This window comes from Lynx rufus, unplaced genomic scaffold (assembly GCF_022079265.1).
Source record: "Lynx rufus isolate CCGP_SWC_20201006 ecotype Redwood Valley unplaced genomic scaffold, mLynRuf1.p SCAF_7, whole genome shotgun sequence".
NCBI lineage: Eukaryota > Metazoa > Chordata > Mammalia > Carnivora > Felidae > Lynx > Lynx rufus.
This window is the reverse complement of record NW_025814889.1, coordinates 81965232-81986385: the sequence shown is the minus strand read 5'-3', so window position 1 is coordinate 81986385 and position 21154 is coordinate 81965232. Positions and strand designations below refer to the sequence as shown.

The 21154-nt window shown below is 36.1% G+C and overlaps 2 protein-coding genes across 2 annotated transcripts; both read right to left on the bottom strand.

The window, feature by feature from the left end:
- Positions 1-344: 344 nt before the first annotated feature.
- Positions 345-1319, bottom strand: LOC124501933 (olfactory receptor 6C2-like). Its single transcript, XM_047066377.1, has one exon. The coding sequence runs from the start codon at positions 1317-1319 to the stop codon at positions 345-347; it is 975 nt and encodes a 324-aa protein (XP_046922333.1).
- A 17985-nt stretch (positions 1320-19304) lies between these two features.
- LOC124501987 (olfactory receptor 6C2-like) lies at positions 19305-20243 on the bottom strand. Its single transcript, XM_047066399.1, has one exon. The coding sequence runs from the start codon at positions 20241-20243 to the stop codon at positions 19305-19307; it is 939 nt and encodes a 312-aa protein (XP_046922355.1).
- Between the last annotated feature and the right edge of the window lie 911 nt (positions 20244-21154).

The following is a 21154-nucleotide window of genomic DNA, read 5'->3' as shown; positions in this document are numbered from 1 at the left end:
CCATATGATTTCTCTCATATGTGGAATTTAAGAAACAAAACAGATGAACATAGGGGAAGGGAAGGACAAGTAAGATAAAAGCAGAGAGGGAGGAAAACCATAAGAGCCTCTTAACTGTAAGAGAGCAAACTGAGATTTGCTGGAGGGGAGATGGGCATTAAGGAGGGCACTTGTGATGAGCACTAGGTGTTGTATGTAAGTGATGAATCCCTAAATTCTCCTAAAATCATTACTAAACTCTATGTTAACTAACTTGAATTTCAAAAAAAACTTGAAAAAACAAAAAAACCTTCATTAACTTAAAAAAAAAGAGACAAACAGATTTAGAGCTTAATGGTTTATGCTTAGCTTGTTATTTTATTTCTGGGCTTGAATATTCTCTTACTTTTTGATACCAATGCAATTTTTTTGAAAGAATCACTGAAAGCTTGTCTCACTTGCTTGTTTCTCAGAGTGTAAATGAATGGGTTCAACATGGGAGCTATGGACGTCATTAGCACTGTCACACCCTTATTAATAGTCACTGATTCCTTTGCTGAAGGATTGACATAGATGAAGATACAACTTCCATAGGTGATGGAAACCACAATCATGTGAGAAGAACAGGTGGAAAAGGCTCTTTTCCTTTGTTGGGTAGAGGAGAATTGTAGAATGGTCTTGATGATAGAAATGTAAGATTGAAGAACACACACAAGGGTCAGAATGAAGGTCAGCACAGCACAGACAATAACCAACTGCTCTATGAGCCATGTGTCTGAACATGAAATCTTCAAGATTGGAGATGCATCACAGAAAAAATAATCAATGATATTTGAATCACAGAATTTCAAATTGAGGAACAAAGTAAGTGGTGGGAGTATGATCAACAAGCCAGCCATCCAACAGCAGAGGACGAGCCTCTTGCACACTCTGTTGTTCATGATGGTTACATACTGCAGGGGTTTGCAGATGGCCACATAGCGGTCATAAGACATGGCAGCCAAGAGAAAAAATTCTGTTACTCCAAAAACATCGGTAAAAAACACTTGAATAACACAAATATTATATGTAATTGACCTGTCACCTGTTGCTATGTTGTATAAATATCTAGGGATACAAGCAGATGTAAAAGAAATTTCTAATATGGCAAAATTCTGTAGGAAAAAGTACATGGGTGTTTTAAGGTGAGAGTCTACTAAAGTGAGGGATATGATGGTCAGATTCCCAGTTATACTCAATATGTAAGTGAGAAATAGAAACATAAAAATTGGAATTTGAAGTTGAGGGTCATCTGTCAGGCCCAATAGGATGAAGATTGTTACTGTATGATTTTTCATCATTGACTACTGAATTTCATTCAATTCATGTAAAATTTAGAGATATTTTATTTGAATAGAGTGGGATCAAAGCTAGATGGGAATAAACAGTGACTATTAGAGCATACTAATTAACATGTCGTTTCTTCTATAAATTAGTAACTGATGTTGCTAATATTCTGGCTCCCCAAGCCTTTATTTTATTTTATTTTATTTTATTTATTTTATTTTATTATTTTGTCAGTTTTGTGATAGATTTTTAAACATTAAAAAAATTATTCTGCCACCTCATTTTGCTTTCTTTTACAGTTTCAATCTGTAGCCAAGAATGGATTTTCTCATGTAATTAGATATGACCCATATTGTAGGTGAACAAAACTATGATTTCCTCTTATGTCTGACATTTATTCTTTATTTCAAAAGTGAATATTTAAATTTAAAATTTGCTTTATGTCTTTCTTGAGGATTTGCTCATGATAAAATTTAAATGTATAACAACGAATCGCGGTTCCATCAGGCATTGCTGATCCATCTGTGGCTTGTTGCCATAATAACCAAGCATATGTCTGTTTTGTTTTGTGTTTTAACATGCATATTACACGTTGTTGGGTCACTCCTCTGACTCTTATGTTTCTCTGGTAGCATAAAATTTACACTCAGTGTCCACTGGATACATGATACAGAGAATATTTTAATGCACAATTTATTTGCTACATGTGAAGAAACGTTTGGCCCAATGATATACAGCTGGAAAAAAAACATATTTTGGTCTGCTTAGTTAAGTATGGCAAACACTCTAATGCCTTGTTATCATTATCACTAAGTTCAAAATCAAATTTAAAATACTGGGGTGCCTGGGTGGCTCAGTCAGTTAAGCGTCTGACTTCTGATCAGGTCATGATCTCACAGTTTGTGAGTTTGAGCCCCGCATCGGGCTCTGTGTTGACAGCTCAGAGCCTGGAGCCTGCTTCTGATTCTGTGTCTCCCTCTCTCTCTGCCCCTCCCCCGCTTGTGCTCTCTCAAAAATAAACAAATATTTAAAAAATACTAAATATACTCTTCACACACCTGTCTTTACTCTCTTCCTTAGCTGTAGTGGCAGCATCATGCTGATTAAGAGCACACCTTCTGTATGTAGCAAGATCTCTATCATTCAATATCTGCCTTTCCTGTCTATGTCTGTATGACCTTGGACAATTTTCCCAACTTCTCAGGCCTTCAGTTCTTTATAAAATTGAGATAATAAGAGTATCTACCATGGGGCACCTGGGCAGCTCAGTTGTTTAGGCAACCAACACTTGATTTCAACTCAGGTCATGATTTCACAGTTCATAAGTTGGAGCCCCATGTTGGGCTCTGAGCTGACAGTGTGGAGTCTGCTTGGGATCCTCACTCTCTCTCGCTGTCCCTCCACTGCTTGCTCTGTCTCTCAAAAATAAACAAATAACAACAAAAAAAGAGTATCTACCATATACAGTTAAAGTGATTAGAAGATATAATAAATTTATAATAAAGTCTGATGCATGGTATGAGCTTTATGTATATCAGCTATTATTTTTTGTACTCCTGTATATAATTCATGTGACATGAACTCAAAAACACAAAATCCTAAGTGGGATTATGCTCTGTGTAACTCATCTTTCTCCACATTCCTTATCGTAAGAAGAATAGATTATATTTATTGAGAATTTACTATGTGATAGGTCTTGTGATAAGTACTTTACGTTGATTATCTATCTACCCTCCACTCCCCACCTTTCTCCTTCTACACTATGTCTTTACTTCCCAGCCTCTAAAACTACCCAGGTTCAACTATTTATTTGTGATTTCCACTTGCAGCATCACTTCTACTGAGAAGTCTTCTAAACTGTGTTAATTGACCCTTATTTGTGCTCCCATAACACATAATTGTTACTTCCATCTTAGCACTTATGGTGGGAAAGTAAGTTTGTTGAAGTCAGGGACTGTTGTCTTTTTTTCCAGATTTTTAAAATGTTTGTTTATTTTTGAGAGCGACAGATTGTGAGTTGGGGAGGGGCAGAGAGAAAGGGAGACATGGAATCTGAAGCAGGCTCCAGGCTCTGAGCTGTCAGCACAGAGCCTGATGCTGGAGTAAAACTCACCAACCACAAGATCATGCCCTGGGCTGAAGTTGGATGCTTAACCCACTGAGCCACTCAGGTACCCTGGCCTGGGATTGTTGTCTTTTTTTTTTTTTTTTTTTAATTTTTTTTAACGTTTATTTATTTTTGAGACAGAGAGAGACAGAACATGAACGGGGGAGGGTCAGAGAGAGAGAGAGGGAGACACAGAATCTGAAACAGGCTCCAGCCTCTGAGCTGTCAGCACAGAGCCTGACGCGGGGCTTGAACTCACAAACCGTAAGATCATGACCTGAGCCGAAGTCGGATGCTTAACCGACTGAGCCACCCAGGCGCCCCAGATGGGATAGCTATCAAAACTAACAATCCTAGATTTATAGTCAATGGTGAGACATTGTTGTATAAATACATATATCTTATCATTTGACTACATATTCAAAGCTATCTTCTGTCATATTTGGGTTTCATCTTGTAAATTTTATATGTCCTAGTATTTAACATTGAGGATTTTTTTTTTGAATTAGAACAGTTTTTTTTTTTTTTTAATGAATGAAGTCATGCATACCATGAAACTGTCACCTCTTTGTTTATGTTATTACCTTCCATGCTGGCCAAACTATTAACTGACATCTCTTCCTTGCTTTAGCTGTCAAACAGATAAATAGTTGTATTTTTCTTGGTATCTGTTTTGCTTTCTTGAAGAATCTGTCAATAAGATATTGAAACTGGAGGTCAAGGAATTTACATATTTGAATAATTTTCACAAACTTTTTATATTAAATTTTTTATAAATATTTTTACATTTCTATGATATAAATGCACTTAATTTAATTCTATTTAATTTCAATCTATTTTATTTGTGTAACTCCAAATTTTAAATACCTCTTCATTTTTGTAAGTTATTTCAAAAATTTACCTATATTTCAATAGCTTTATGAATGTACCACAAATTGTAAATAAATTTCCAACACTCTTATGTATCTCTTTGTTTTCTACAAAGGTTAAAATGTCTGTGAAAAGCAGCTTTTTTACCAAGGTATCATCTATAAACTTTGTATTAGTTTCCTTCAACTCACTCTGTGACTGTTTAATTAAATCCATGCTAAAATTACTACATTGCATCAAACGCTTTTTTTTCAAGATTATTGACACTTTTATTTTATAAAAGCTGTGGTGCCACTGGGTCTTAATTTATACAGTTTACACCATGAAATATTCACCCCTTCAGCTTCCATTTAAGACTTTCATTCTTCTGCAGATAAAGATTTCTCCCCCTAAATTTTCCATTTATGTCTCTTTAGTGCATATTTTCATATTTTAAAACTGGAGTTTAAAAACTCTATGTTTGCATTGGCTTCATAGTTCTATAGTTTTTCCTCAGCTATCAAACTTTGTTTTACATATATATATATACACACACACACATATTGTTTTGCATATATATATATATATATATACATACACACACACACACATACACACATACATATATATATATATTAGTTTTGAGCTGGTATCTCCAGGATTTGAGTATTTCTTATAAAAATGAATAGAAAGCAATATGCTTTTCAATATCCTGGTAAAAATCAGTCAACTTGTGTTGTGATTGACTGTCATTTGTTCCATAAAATATTTACTTTCTCCAGAGATTCGAGCAGAATCATCCTCACTGTATGTCCACTTTCCACAATTAAACCCCAAGGTTTACTATCCTTGTCATTGGAAAGAAGAGATGACATTGACTTTTTTTTTGAAGAGATTTGATATTCCTAGGAACTGAAGGGACACACTATAATAACTACAATAAATAATTAAGTGAAAAGATACTCTTTTTAGCCTTCCTAATGTCCTTAATCCATTATTTCTCACTCCAGTGTCTCCTAAAGCTTTACATGGTAACATACTCTTCCTTGCACCCTCCAGGTGGTAGCTCTTGTTCCAAAATATTTTTTCATTTATTCCATTCCTTAATGCTGTTTTTAAGAGTCAAGGTTTAAGAAAGTAGTTTTCATCTTTCAAAGACTTTTGTACTTCAAAAAAGTGCTAGGATAACTAACTTTGTCATTATTATATAAATTGTCATATCAGTGATTTTAATGTAGACATACAGTTTCTCTTTAAAGAGCAAAATGAGTGTGTGGCAGAGATAACTTCACTGCATATTATCTTTATGTAAAATACAAAAAGCAGCATTAAAAATATATGTCAGAAAGATCTGTGGGTCTTTATATAATAATTCAAATATTACATCTGATTTTGGTAAACCACGACATTTGCTTCTCAGAAAAGTGACATGCAGATTTATCAAAGATGAAAGTAAATTAAATGGCCATTTTACTTACCCTCTGAGAGTTAATAATAGCTTCAGTTTGTTACTTAACAATGAGTCCTAAAGGCTACTTTGATGAAGAGGATCTATTAAAAAAGGTTTCTGTGGAATTTACTTGGTTCTCAGCTTATGACTCTACTTACTCTGATGCTTTGGGAAGGCTTAGAACTCCTTGGGTTTTTTCATTTTCAACACACTGAGAAGATTTTCAGACCAAGAATTTTGGTCCCCTTTATGCCTAGGAAATATTGTCTAGCTCTCTCTTGGTTGAGAGTAAAATGTTAAGATATTTCCCCCACTTGCTTTGAAGTCATTGTTATTATGACTTCTCTGGAAAGGATAAGAGGCTTTTACAGTATTAAAATTTGTATTTGATTTATTTGCTAAACTTCAAACTAAGTAGTACACAACTGAGTCCTTGGTGACCCACGATCAAACATCACTAATTAGCCTTTATAATGAATTTGGGCAAAAATCCTAAAAGATGCAGCAGTGAGGGCAGTGTCCTCAGAGATACAAAGACAACAATAGCAACAGGCAAAGGTCAACATAACAACAGTAAAAAACCAGATAGTCAAGAAGTAGGCTTCTTTTCCTGAATTTCTTCCCTAAAATGTATAGAAGATGAAGATCACAACTCTATCCCATTAATCAAATTTTCTCAATCATTAAAAAGGATAAAACAGGAAAATATTAGAAAACACAAAACAACTAATTCTTTTTAGTATTTTAAGGAACTATATATATATATATATATATGAATATTCAAAAAATAAAAATACTATTTCCATCTTCACGTTTTGGCACTTCTTTAGATGTGATCGTATGTAGATTCATGTAAAGATAGTTTTCTTTTAATTCATGTAAAGATATATTTTCTTTTCACAATAAACTTAATTGTTCATGTCATCATATATAGTTTTTACATCAAAATACTTTTTTAAAAAGTTTATTCTGAAAGGGAGAAGGAGAGCACATGTGTCAGTGGGGGAGGGGCAGAGAGAAAGGGAGAGAGAGAATCTCAAGCAGGCTAGATGCTCATTGCAGAACTGGAGGCGGGGCTTGAGTTCATGAACTGTGAGATCATGACTTGAGCCAAAATCGAGTTGGACACTTAACAAGTTGAGCCACCCAGGTGCCCCAAGATATGTATACTTTATTATCACAATAAACACCTGGTTTGCTCATTCACTACTGCTTTTCATTTTTCATAGTATTTCCTTGTATTAATCTGTGCACTTAAAAAAAAAAACTTATATGCTCTAGTAATTTCTTGAGATGTGGATTGTAATGGTAAATTTTCTTTCATCTTACAATAATATATGACATATCAAAATTTGTGCAATATGGGGCGCCTGGGTGGCTCAGTCGGTTAGGCGGCCAACTTCAGCTCAGGTCATGATCTCGCGGTTTGTGGGTTTGAGCCCTGCAAGGGGCTCTGTGCTGACAGCTCAGAGCCTGGAGACTGCTTCGGATTCTGTGTCTTCCTCTCTCTCTGCCCCCCCACCCCCGCCACTGCTTATACTCCGTCTCTGTGTCTCAAAAATGAATAAACGTTAAAAAATTAAAAAAAATTTTTGTGCAATATAGCAAGAGCATTGTTTAGAGGGAAATTTTATTTTAAATATATAATTTAGAAAATTTAATATATTGAAAAACCAGTGACCTAAGCATTCATTTTAAGAGACCCCAAGAAGAACAAACTAAAACAAAATAAACAGAAGGGAAACATAATAACAGTTTAGATCAGTTATATAGAGAATAAATATAAGACAAACACAACTACAAAATGGTTTTTTTTAAAAAGATAAACTTCTTGTAGGTATAGTCAAGAAGGGAAAGAGAAAAAAATGGCAATTATCCAAAGTGACAGTGAAAAACAGGAACATCAATAAGATGTAACAATTATTAAAAGAATAATTAAGGATTGCTCGCTCCGCGCAAACACCCAACTCTGTGCTTCTGCGGAGCCAAACCTCCGGCAGCGATCTGACTCCCTCCGGCTGCCACAGGGCCCCTCCTGAAGTGGATCACCTAAGGAGAAGCGAGCTAAGCCTGCCCCCCTGCCGCCGTGCACCTTGCCTTCCCACCCCAGCTAATACGCCAGATCCCCAGCATCACAAGCCTGGCAGTGTGCAAGTAGCCCAGACGGGCCACGCCACCCCACAGTGAATCCCGCCCCTAGGAGAGGGGAAGAGAAGGCACACACCAGTCTGACTGTGGCCCCAGCGGTGGGCTGGGGGCAGACATCAGGACTGACTGCGGCCCCGCCCACCAACTCCAGTTATACACCACAGCACAGGGGAAGTGCCCTGCAGGTCCTCACCACACCAGGGACTATCCAAAATGACCAAGCGGAAGAATTCCCCTCAGAAGAATCTCCAGGAAATAACAACAGCTAATGAGCTGATCAAAAAGGATTTAAATAATATAACAGAAAGTGAATTTAGAATAATAGTCATAAAATTAATCGCTGGGCTGGAAAACAGCATACAGGACAGCAGAGAATCTCTTGCTACAGAGATCAAGGGACTAAGGAACAGTCACGAGGAGCTGAAAAACGCTTTAAAGGAAATGCAAAACAAAATGCAAACCACCACGGCTCGGATGGAAGAGGCAGAGGAGAGAATAGGTGAACTAGAAGATAAAGTTATGGAAAAAGAGGAAGCTGAGAAAAAGAGAGATAAAAAAATCCAGGAGTATGAGGGGAAAATTAGAGAACTAAGTGATACACTAAAAAGAAATAATATACGCATAATTGGTATCCCAGAGGAGGAAGAGAGAGGGAAAGGTGCTGAAGGGGTACTTGAAGAAATTATAGCTGAGAACTTCCCTGAACTGGGGAAGGAAAAAGGCATTGAAATCCAAGAGGCACAGAGAACTCCCTTCAGACGTAACTTGAATCGATCTTCTGCACGACATCATAGTGAAACTGGCAAAATACAAGGATAAAGAGAAAATTCTGAAAGCAGCAAGGAGTAAACGTGCCCTCACATATAAAGGGAGACCTATAAGACTCGTGACTGATCTCTCTTTTGAAACTTGGCAGGCCAGAAAGACTTGGCACGAGATTTTCAGTGTGCTAGACAGAAAAAATATGCAGCCGAGAATCCTTTATCCAGCAAGTCTGTCATTTAGAATAGAAGGAGAGATAAAAGTCTTCCCAAACAAACAAAAACTGAAGGAATTTGTCACCACTAAACCAGCCCTACAAGAGATCCTAAGGGGGACCCTGTGAGACAAAGTACCAGAGACATCACTACAAGCATAAAACATACAGACATCACAATGACTCTAAACCCGTATCTTTCTATAATAACACTGAATGTAAATGGATTAAATGCGCCAACCAAAAGACATAGGGTATCAGAATGGATAAAAAAACAAGACCCATCTATTTGCTGTCTACAAGAGACTCATTTTAGACTTGAGGACACCTTTAGATTGAGAGTGAGGGGATGGAGAACTATTTATCATGCTACTGGAAGCCAGAAGAAAGCTGGAGTAGCCATACTTATATCAGACAAACTAGACTTTAAATTAAAGGCTGTAACAAGAGATGAAGAAGGACATTATATAATAGTTACAGGGTCTATCCATCAGGAAGAGCTAACAATTATAAATGTCTATGCGCCGAATACCGGAGCCCCCAAATATATAAAACAATTACTCATAAACATAAGCAACCTTATTGATAAGAATGTGGTAATTGCTGGGGACTTTAACACCCCACTTACAGAAATGGATAGATCATCTAGACACACGGTCAATAAAGAAACAAGGGCCTTGAATGAGACACTGGATCAGATGGACTTGACAGATATATTTAGAACTCTGCATCCCAAAGCAATAGAATATACTTTCTTCTTGAGTGCACATGGAACATTCTCCAAGATAGATCATATACTGGGTCACAAAACAGCCCTTCATAAGTTTACAAGAATTGAAATTATACCATGCATACTTTCAGACCACAATGCTATGAAGCTTGAAATCAACCACAGGAAAAAGTCTGGAAAACCTCCAAAAGCATGGAGGTTAAAGAACACCCTACTAACGAATGAGTGGGTCAACCAGGCAATTAGAGAAGAAATCAAAAAATATATGGAAACAAACGAAAATGAAAATACAACAATCCAAACGCTTTGGGACGCAGCGAAGGCAGTCCTGAGAGGAAAATACATTGCAATCCAGGCCTATCTCAAGAAACAAGAAAAATCCCAAATACAAAATCTAACAGCACACCTAAAGGAAATAGAAGCAGAACAGCAAAGGCAGCCTAAATCCAGCAGAAGAAGAGAAATAATAAAGATCAGAGCAGAAATAAACAATATAGAATCTAAAAAAACTGTAGAGCAGATCAACGAAACCAAGAGTTGGTTTTTTGAAAAAATAAACAAAATTGACAAACCTCTAGCCAGGCTTCTCAAAAAGAAAAGGGAGATGACCCAAATAGATAAAATCATGAAGGAAAATGGAATTATTACAACCAATCCCTCAGAGATACAAACAATTATCAGGGAATACTATGAAAAATTATATGCCAACAAATTGGACAACCTGGAAGAAATGGACAAATTCCTGAACACCCACACTCTTCCAAAACTCAATCAGGAGGAAATAGAAAGCTTGAACAGACCCATAACCAGCGAAGAAATTGAATCGGTTATCAAAAATCTCCCAACAAATAAGAGTCCAGGACCAGATGGCTTCCCAGGGGAGTTCTACCAGACGTTTAAAGCAGAGATAATACCTATCCTTCTCAAGCTATTCCAAGAAATAGAAAGGGAAGGAAAACTTCCAGACTCATTCTATGAAGCCAGTATTACTTTGATTCCTAAACCAGACAGAGACCCAGTAAAAAAAGAGAACTACAGGCCAATATCCCTGATGAATATGGATGCCAAAATTCTCAATAAGATACTAGCAAATCGAATTCAACAGCATATAAAAAGAATTATTCACCATGATCAAGTGGGATTCATTCCTGGGATGCAGGGCTGGTTCAACATTCGCAAATCAATCAACGTGATACATCACATTAACAAAAAAAAAGAGAAGAACCATATGATCCTGTCAATCGATGCAGAAAAGGCCTTTGACAAAATCCAGCACCCTTTCTTAATAAAAACCCTTGAGAAAGTCGGGATAGAAGGAACATACTTAAAGATCATAAAAGCCATTTATGAAAAGCCCACAGCTAACATCATCCTCAACGGGGAAAAACTGAGAGCTTTTTCCCTGAGATCAGGAACACGACAGGGATGCCCACTCTCACCGTTGTTGTTTAACATAGTGCTGGAAGTTCTAGCATCAGCAATCAGACAACAAAAGGAAATCAAAGGCATCAAAATTGGCAAAGATGAAGTCAAGCTTTCACTTTTTGCAGATGACATGATACTATACATGGAAAATCCGATAGACTCCACCAAAAGTCTGCTAGAACTGATACATGAATTCAGCAAAGTTGCAGGATACAAAATCAATGTACAGAAATCAGTTGCATTCTTATACACTAACAATGAAGCAACAGAAAGACAAATAAAGAAACTGATCCCATTCACAATTGCACCAAGAAGCATAAAATACCTAGGAATAAATCTAACCAAAGATGTAAAGGATCTGTATGCTGAAAACTATAGAAAGCTTATGAAGGTAATTGAAGAAGATTTAAAGAAATGGAAAGACATTCCCTGCTCATGGATTAGAAAAATAAATATTGTCAAAATGTCAATACTACCCAAAGCTATCTACACATTCAATGCAATCCCAATCAAAATTGCACCAGCATTCTTCTCGAAAGTAGAACAAGCAATCCTAAAATTCATATGGAACCACAAAAGGCCCCGAATAGCCAAAGGAATTCTGAAGAAGAAGACCAAAGCAGGAGGCATCACAATCCCAGACTTCAGCCTCTACTACAAAGCTGTCATCATCAAGACAGCATGGTATTGGCACAAAAACAGACACACAGACCAATGGAATAGAATAGAAACCCCAGAACTAGACCCACAAACATATGGCCAACTCATCTTTGACAAAGCAGGAAAGAACATCCAATGGAAAAAAGACAGCCTCTTTAACAAATGGTGCTGGGAGAACTGGACAGCCACATGCAGAAGGTTGAAACTAGACCACTTTCTCACACCATTTACAAAAATAAACTCAAAATGGATAAAGGACCTAAATGTGAGACAGGAAACCATCAAAACCTTAGAGGAGAAAGCAGGAAAAGACCTCTCTGACCTCAGCCGTAGCAATCTCTTACTGGACACATCCCCAAAGGCAAGGGAATTAAAAGCAAAAGTGAATTACTGGGACCTTATGAAGATAAAAAGCTTCTGCACAGCAAAGGAAACAACCAACAAAACTAAAAGGCAACCAACGGAATGGGAAAAGATATTTGCAAATGACATATCGGACAAAGGGCTAGTATCTAAAATCTATAAAGAGCTCACCAAACTCCACACCCGAAAAACAAATAACCCAGTGAAGAAATGGGCAGAAAACATGAATAGACACTTCTCTAAAGAAGACATCCAGATGGCCAACAGGCACATGAAAAGATGTTCAGCGTCGCTCCTTATCAGGGAAATACAAATCAAAACCACACTCAGGTATCACCTCACGCCAGTCAGAGGGGCCAAAATGAACAAATCAGGAGACTATAGATGCTGGAGAGGATGTGGAGAAACGGGAACCCTCTTGCACTGTTGGTGGGAATGCAAATTGGTGCAGCCGCTCTGGAAAGCAGTGTGGAGGTTCCTCAGAAAATTAAAAATAGACCTACCCTATGACCCAGCAATAGCACTGCTAGGAATTTACCCAAGGGATACAGGAGTACTGATGCATAGGGGCACTTGTACCCCAATGTTCATAGCAGCACTCTCAACAATAGCCAAATTATGGAAAGAGCCTAAATGTCCATCAACTGATGAATGGATAAAGAAATTGTGGTTTATATACACAATGGAATACTACGTGGCAATGAGAAAAAATGAAATATGGCCTTTTGTAGCAACGTGGATGGAACTGGAGAGTGTGATGCTAAGTGAAATAAGCCATACAGAGAAAGACAGATACCATATGGTTTCACTCTTATGTGGATCCTGAGAAACTTAACAGGAACCCATGGGGGAGGGGAAGGAAAAAAAAAAAAAAAGGACGTAAAAAAAAAAAAAAGAATAATTAAGTACATCATAAAGAACATTAGGCCAATAAAATAGTTTACATAAAATAAACCTATTAATTTCTGTTAAAACAACTGAAAACATGAGACAGGAAAAAAATATATTCCAATATAAGGCAAAATTATTGAATCCATAATTAGTAATATTCTCACAAAGAAAATTCAGGGCCAAATGGCTTCAGTAGTAAATTATTCCAAAAAAGTAAAGAAAAAATTATACTTATTTTCTATAAACCAGTACAGAGAAAAGTAAGAGGAAGGATAATGCTCAACTTGGTTATGGGGGCATTATAACTTTCATGCCAAAATTGGAAGGGATTTTGCAAGAAGTTAAATTACAGGTTGATTTTATTTCATAATAATCATAAAAATCCTTAAATATAAATTATCAAGTTAAATAGAGTATTATACAGAAAAGGATACATATAACCATAATGTAAGGTTTGTTACAGAAATTTTAGGTTGGTTTAACCATTGAAAATAAATATAATCTACCACATTAGTGGAATAAAAGGGAAAAATAAGGTCATCACAATACAGAAAAAATATTTGATAAACTGCAGTTCTCATTCGTTATTAAGTATTCTCAGCAAAGTAGGAACGGAAACAAAGTTTGTTTGATGAAGGGGATCTAGAAAACATGTTATTTATTTTTTTATTGAAGTATAATTGACATACAATATCCTGTTATTTTCAGATATATATCATAGTGATTCAATATTCTTACACATATAAAATGATACCCATGATAAGTCTAGCTACCACACAAATTTATTACAATATTATTGGCTATATTCCCTATGCTGTACATTACATTCCCATGACTTATTTTATTACTGGAAATTTGTACCTCTTAATTTCCTTCACCCATTTCACCTGTCACCCAACTCCCTGCCCCTATAGTAAACAATAGTTTCCTATATCTGTTAGTCTGTTTTGGTTTTTTGTTCATATATTTTGTTTTTTATTTATTTATTTATTTTACAGAGAGAGAGAGCACGTGAGTGGGGGAGAGGGGCAGACAGAGGGAGAGAGAGAAAGAGAATCCCAAGAAGGCTCCATGTTCAGTGAGGAACCCAATGTAGGGCTTGATTCCCCTCTCTGCAAGATCATGACCCAAGCCAAAACAAGAGTTGGATGCTTAACTGATCGAGCCACCCAGACACCCCATTTATTTTGTTTTTTAGATTTCACATATAAGTGAAATCATACAGTATTTGTCTTCCTCTGTCTTTCTTATTTCCTGTTTTATAATACCCTCTAGGTCCATCTATGTTGTCATAAATGGCAAGATTTCATTCTTTTTCATGGCTGGCTAATACTCCATTATAGATATTATTTATTTTTTTTTTTTTTTTAATTTTTTTTTTTTTCAACGTTTTATTTATTTTTGGGACAGAGAGAGAGACAGAGCATGAACGGGGGAGGGCCAGAGAGAGAGGGAGACACAGAATGGGAAACAGGCTCCAGGCTCTGAGCCATCAGCCCAGAGCCCGACGCGGGGCTCGAACTCACGGACCGCGAGATCGTGACCTGGCTGAAGTCGGACGCTTAACCGACTGCGCCACCCAGGCGCCCCTCTTTTTTTTTTTTTTTTTAAATTTTTTTTTTTTTCAACGTTTTATTTATTTTTGGGACAGTAGATATTATTTATAATATATATAATATATATTAAGTGAATATGTGTATATAATAATTGTATAGATGAACACTTAGCTTGCTTCCATGTCTTGGCTGTTGTAAATAATGCTGCAGTAAACATAGGGGTGCAGTATTTGTTTCTTTAAATTGGTGGTTTTGTTTTCTTCAGATAAATAACCAGAAGGAAAATTGCTGAATCATGTGGTAGTTGTATTTTTAATATTTTTAGGAACCTGCATACTGTTTTCCAAAGCAGCCGGACCAATTTACATTTCCACCAACAGTGTACAAGAATTCCCTTTTCTCTACATTCTCACAAACAGTTGTTACTTTTTGTCTTTTTGATAATGATAGGCAACCTGAGTGGTATGAGGTAATAATCTCATGTGGTTTTGGTTTGCATCTCCCTGATAATTGGTGAAGTTGAGCATGTGTCTTTGGCCATCTGTATGTCTTTGGAAAAATGTCTATTCAAGTTCTCTGTACATTTTTTGACAGGGTTATTTTTTTTGATATTAAGTTGTGTAAGTTTTTTATATATTTTAGATACTACCCCCTTATCAGATGTATGGTTTGCAAATATTTTCTCCCATTCAGTAGGTTGCCTTTTTGTTTTGTTGATGGTTTCCCTCACCATGCAGAAGCTTTTTAGTTTGATGTAATCCCATTTGTTTATTTCAGTTTTTGTTGCTATTGCCTGAGAAGACTGGTTTCCCCCCCAGAAATGTTGCTGAGACCAATATCAGGAGTTTTCCTCTAGGAGTTGCATGATTTTACGTCTTACATTTAAGTCTTAAATCCATTTTGCATTTAGTTTTGGAATTGGTGTAAGATAGTGGTCAAGTTTCTTTTTTCTTTTTCTTTTTTTTTGGCACATGCTCTCTAGTTTTCCCAACACGATTTAATAAAGACTATCTTTTCCCTAGTAAATTTTTGCCTCTTTGTCATAGATTGATTAACCATGTGTGTGGGTTTATTTCTGGGCTTTCTATTGTATTCCATTGATCTTTGTGTCTGTTTTCATGCCAGTACCACCTTATTTTGATTATTAGAACTTTGTAATATAGTTTGAAATCAGGGCGTTTGATACCTCCAGCTTTGTTCTTTCTTTCTTCCTTTTTTTTTTGTCAAGATTGCTTTGGCTACTTGGGGGCTTTTGTGGTTCCATACAAATTTTAGGATTCTTGGTTCTAGTTCTGAAAAATGCCATTGGTATTTTAATGGGGATTACATCTAATCTGTAGATTGCTTTGGGTAGTATGGACATTTTAACAATATTAATTTTTCCAATCTATGAGCATGATATAGTTTTCCATTTATTTGTGTCATCTTCACTTTCTTCCATCAGTGTTTTATAGTTTTCAGAGTACAGATCTTTCACTTCCTTGCTTAAATTTATTCCTACATGTATTATTTTGAATATTGAAAACTTTTCTGTTTAGTTGATGAATATGACAGGATGTCCACTCACTCTATTGCTATTTATCATTGTATTAGGGAGCCTAGACAGGCAGTAAAGAAAAGAAAAATAAATATAGTAACTTGTCATTATTTGCATATGATTTGATTATGTGTTGACATATTTAAAAGACCTTACAGGTAAATTTGTGAAGGTTGGTAGACAAAAATCAATATTCAAAAACAATAGTTATCTCTAATACTAGCAACAATTAGAAAATAAAAAATTTAAAAATTCATGTAAAATAACCACATATTATCAAATGCTGAGGAATGAATCTATCAAAATACCAGTAATATTTCCTTTTTAAAAAATTTAGCCTTTGGTTATTTTTTTTAAGTAAATGTATTTTTGAGAGAGGGAGAAAACATGAGTGGGGAAGGGCAGGGAGAGAGGAGAGACAGAGAATCCCAAGAGGCACCACACTGTTAGTGTGAGCCCCATGTGGGGCTTGACCCCAGGAACTGTTGGATCATGACCTGAGCTGAAGTCAGATGCTCAACTGACTGAGCCATCCAAGCACCCCAGAAATGCCAATAATATTTCTGTCAATGATGTGTAAAGCCTCTATACACTTAAAACCGAAGTATTTTTGAAAGTAATTAGGGGCGCCTGGGTGGCGCAGTCGGTTAAGCGTCCGACTTCAGCCAGGTCACGATCTCGCGGTCCGTGAGTTCGAGCCCCGCGTCGGGCTCTGGGCTGATGGCTCAGAGCCTGGAGCCTGTTTCCGATTCTGTGTCTCCCTCTCTCTCTGCCCCTCCCCCGTTCATGCACTGTCTCTCTCTGTCCCAAAAATAAGTAAATGTTGGAAAAAAAAAATTAAAAAAAAAAAAAAAGAATAATTAAATATACAATTGGGACTGGCCTATACCATATTTTAATGGGTTAGAATTCTCAATGTTATAAAGATATTAATTTCCCCCAAATTGACCTACCGGTTGAAAGCAATCTTAAAATCACTGAAGAGAATTTTTTAATTGTAGAAATTGCCAAGGTTTGTAAAGTTTTATGAGAAACAAAGGGTTGATAAGAGCAAGGTAAACTTGAGGAAGTAGAAGACAGTTTGAATTACACTACTCAATATGAAAACTTATTATAAAGCTATACACAGATTATTATATTATTGATTCAGAGATAAGCATATCAATGGAGTTAAAAATGATGAAACCTGAAAAAGATTCACTCACATAACGATTGATTATGACAAAATTGTCACTGAATGCAAGGAGAAAAGGGCAATTTTTTCAAGAAATAATTGTTATTTAATATTCTTATGGAAAAAAAAGAATAGTTTCCTATCTCAAACCATTGAAAAAAACAATTTCAGATAGGCCATTAACCTTAATTTGTAAAAACTGTGAGTGAAATTTATGGAACATAGTTACCTATTTTCTCAAAAATACCTTTTTGCTGAAAGTGTTTCTCTGGTGAGGCTTCCTTGAATCAAAAACAGAATTTTGGGTCTAATTAACAGAATTTAAATTCTGAGTCCACTACTAACCAGCACTGCTTAAATATCTGAAGCATTCCAGTTGAAATGTGATGTGAGCCACATATTGAATTCAGAATTTTCTAGTAGCCATATTATAAATAAATTAATGGTATATTTTTATGTAATCAAGTATATCAAAATATTGTTTCAATGTGTCATCAATACAAATTTATTTTTGATCTGTATCACAATCAAGTTCCTTGAAATGTCATTATAATTTTGTTTTATACTTGCTTGTTTCTCAAGGTGTAAATGAAGGAGTTCAGGAAATAGTTCCGAATACAGGAAGCAATGAGAACTATCACGCCCTGATTAATGGCCACTGTTTCCGTGCTTATTGTTTAATATAGATGAAGGTACTGGTTTCATAGGTTTCCTTTGAGTTGTAGTCATTTCTGTGCCTAGTTTAGATACATTTCGTTATTTACCCGTTTTCACAATCTTCCTAATCATTTTAGTATCTCAAGATCCAGCGTATATATTTATAGATAAAGGTATAGAAACAAATACAGAGGCAGATATATAACCATTTTCCCTACAAATTTACTTGTCTTTTAAGAACTGTTAGCACTTTTAGTTCAAATTAACCTGTTAGTCTGTGATTGCTTTCAGGATTCAAAATTGTAGGAGCCTACATGTTATAATTCAGCTTCTGCATTAAGATACAAACATTTGTCATAGCTTCCTTTTTTTTTTCGCCTAAAGATATTTTTGTTGTTGTTTGTAATTGTGACAGGTGAAATAAAATGGAGTAATTTATGTTAAGGCATTTTAAAATGAATCTGAAAGGCCATTAAGCAGGTGGGCTATGTACATATCCTCACCAGGTAGAACCAGGAACTTCTGAACAGGGCCAAACCCTAAATACTTCAAGGACTCTGCAAGAACATTTGTAACTTGCTATAGTAATGGATTTTTACTTAGTGATGGCCTTAGCAATCAGTTATGTTTAGCCAAGATTAGTTTTCTGCTGCCAACACCAATCAAAATTTTTTGAAGACAATTTTTACAAGCCTTCCCTTTTTGGTTTTAAAACCTCCTGACTTTTGCTGCCTAGCGGGATATTACTTGGGTTGCTGCCCAAATCTGTGTACTTGAATTGCAAATTTTTGATCCCAAATACACCCTTTGGCTTGACTATTGCCTCCTGTCAATTTTAGGTTGACAGTGATGTGAATAGTTTATTTAATGCACTGGTCACATATCCCTTCTAAAATGTAAGGCATTAGGGGCAAGAAATTTTCAGGTTTTCTATTCTATCTCCAGGGCTGAAATGGTGTCTGGCATCAAAAATACTCTTGAAAGCTAGAACTGGAAAAGGCAATAAGCACAAGTACTCTATCCAAAATATGCAATGGACTTGTTGGTTCTGCTTATTTTGTCTTATTTTGTTTGCAGTTTTGTAAAGTCTTGTTAAGATGTGAGGTCTGTCTTTTGTTTCTTAGAAATGTATTATAGTTTCTTTTTTTTTTTTCAACGTTTATTTATTTTTGGGACAGAGAGAGACAGAGCATGAACGGGGGAGGGGCAGAGAGAGAGGGAGACACAGAATCGGAAACAGGCTCCAGGCTCCGAGCCATCAGCCCAGAGCCTGACGCGGGGCTCGAACTCATGGACCGCGAGATCGTGACCTGGCTGAAGTCGGACGCTTAACCGACTGCGCCACCCAGGCGCCCCTATAGTTTCTTTTTAAAAGAGCTTCCTAAAATAGTTTCCTTGCCAAGAGAGGTATGACTTAAAACTCTAAAGGAGTATACTTTTTATGAAAACATGATTTCTCTACATTAGCAAATTCCATTACTTCTTTGAGAATAATGCAATTCTCTTGATTGAGTCTTTGAGAGCTTGTTTTACTTGCTTGTTTCTCAAGGTGTAAATGAAGGGGTTCAGCATAGGAGCAATGGATGTAATGAGGACTACCACACCCTTGTTACTAGCCACTAATTCCTTTGCTGAAGGCTTAACATAGATGAAAATGCAACTTCCATAGGTGATGGAGACCACAATCATGTGGGAAGAACATGTAGAAAATGCCTTTTTTCTTTGGTGGGCAGAAGAGAATTGTAGAATGGCCTTGATGATGTATATGTAAGATAGAACTACACATATAAGGGTCATAATAAAGGTCAACACAGCACAGACTATGACCATCTGCTCTATGAGCCATGTTTCTGAGCATGATATCTTTAGGAGGGGGGATACATCACAGAAAAAATGGTCAATAACATCAGAGTCACAGAATTCCAGCTTTAGGCCCAGGCTGAGCGGTGGGATTATGACCAAGAAGCCAGTTGTCCAGCACCAAACGATGAGTCTTCTACAGACCCTGTTGTTCATGATGGTCACATAATGCAGGGGTTTGCAGATGGCCACATACCGATCATAGGACATGGTGGCAAGGAGAAAAAATTCTGTTACACCAAAAAGATCAGTAAAAAACATTTGAGTGACACAGTTGTCATATGTGATTGTCTTGTCTCCTGTTGATAAGTTGTACAAATATCTGGGAATACAAGCAGAGGTAAATGAGATTTCTAAGAAGGAGAAATTTTGTAGGAAAAAGTACATAGCATTTTTAAGGTGAGAATCTATGAAAGTAAGGGAGATGATTATCAGGTTCCCAGTTATACTCAACATGTAGGTGAGAAATAGAAAGATGAAAATCATAATCTTCAGTTGTGGATCATCAGTTAGTCCCAGTAGGATAAAAGTTGTTACTGTGTGGTTTCTCATCATTGACTTCTGACTTCAATCTGCATTTAGAATTCAGATATATTCGATATGCACAGAGCGGTAATTAATGGAAGAAAAAACTATGCAAACAAGCACATGCACTTAAAAAAAGTTTTATATACAAATATTATCAATACATTGGTATCCTAAGTTCCACAATTGTGTATTTTTGGTAATTTCACGGGAGATTTAAAAAAATCAGAAAAGTCAATATTACACTCCAAAATATTGTGGGTGCTTCCTTATCATTACATTTTATTCACAATTTATATCTTATTTTAGTTAGACCTAGGATTTGATTTTCCCTACAGGTAGATTTGACTGCTAATGCTTTGTGAGATCAATTTGTCCCTGTTCACAGACTGATTCCTAAAGCTAAATCTTAAACTTTCATTACCACCATCATGCATTTCTTCCAAGTTTGATCCTTGTGATAAAGAACAAATATATCACAAATAGTTTGGGACTCACTGTGTATAGGTTCTCCACATCCACTACCAGATATGTTGAGCTCCAGTATTATAATTTAAAAAATACGTGTTTTCTTTAAACAAGTTCTTCCTTACTGATTTTCCTGACTCTCATGATTTTCTGTGTAAAATCGCACTCATTTTCCACGGTGGTACAGAATACAGGAAGTGTTTTGGTGACAAATATATTGTATAGAATGATAATATGTAGGTGTTGGGTGTAAAATATATAGGCATGTAAAAATCCTTACAATTTTTCTCAGTTTTCAAACTGTTTAATTAAGGTTGGAGTACATTCTGAAAAACTGTTTCTAATATTACTAACTACAAAAAAATTGAGATTGAACTATTAAACATATTCTTCAAGCATGGCTTGCTTTCACTGTGACTCAGTTTTATCATCTACAGAATGGAAATAATATTTTCCTTCATGTATACATACTA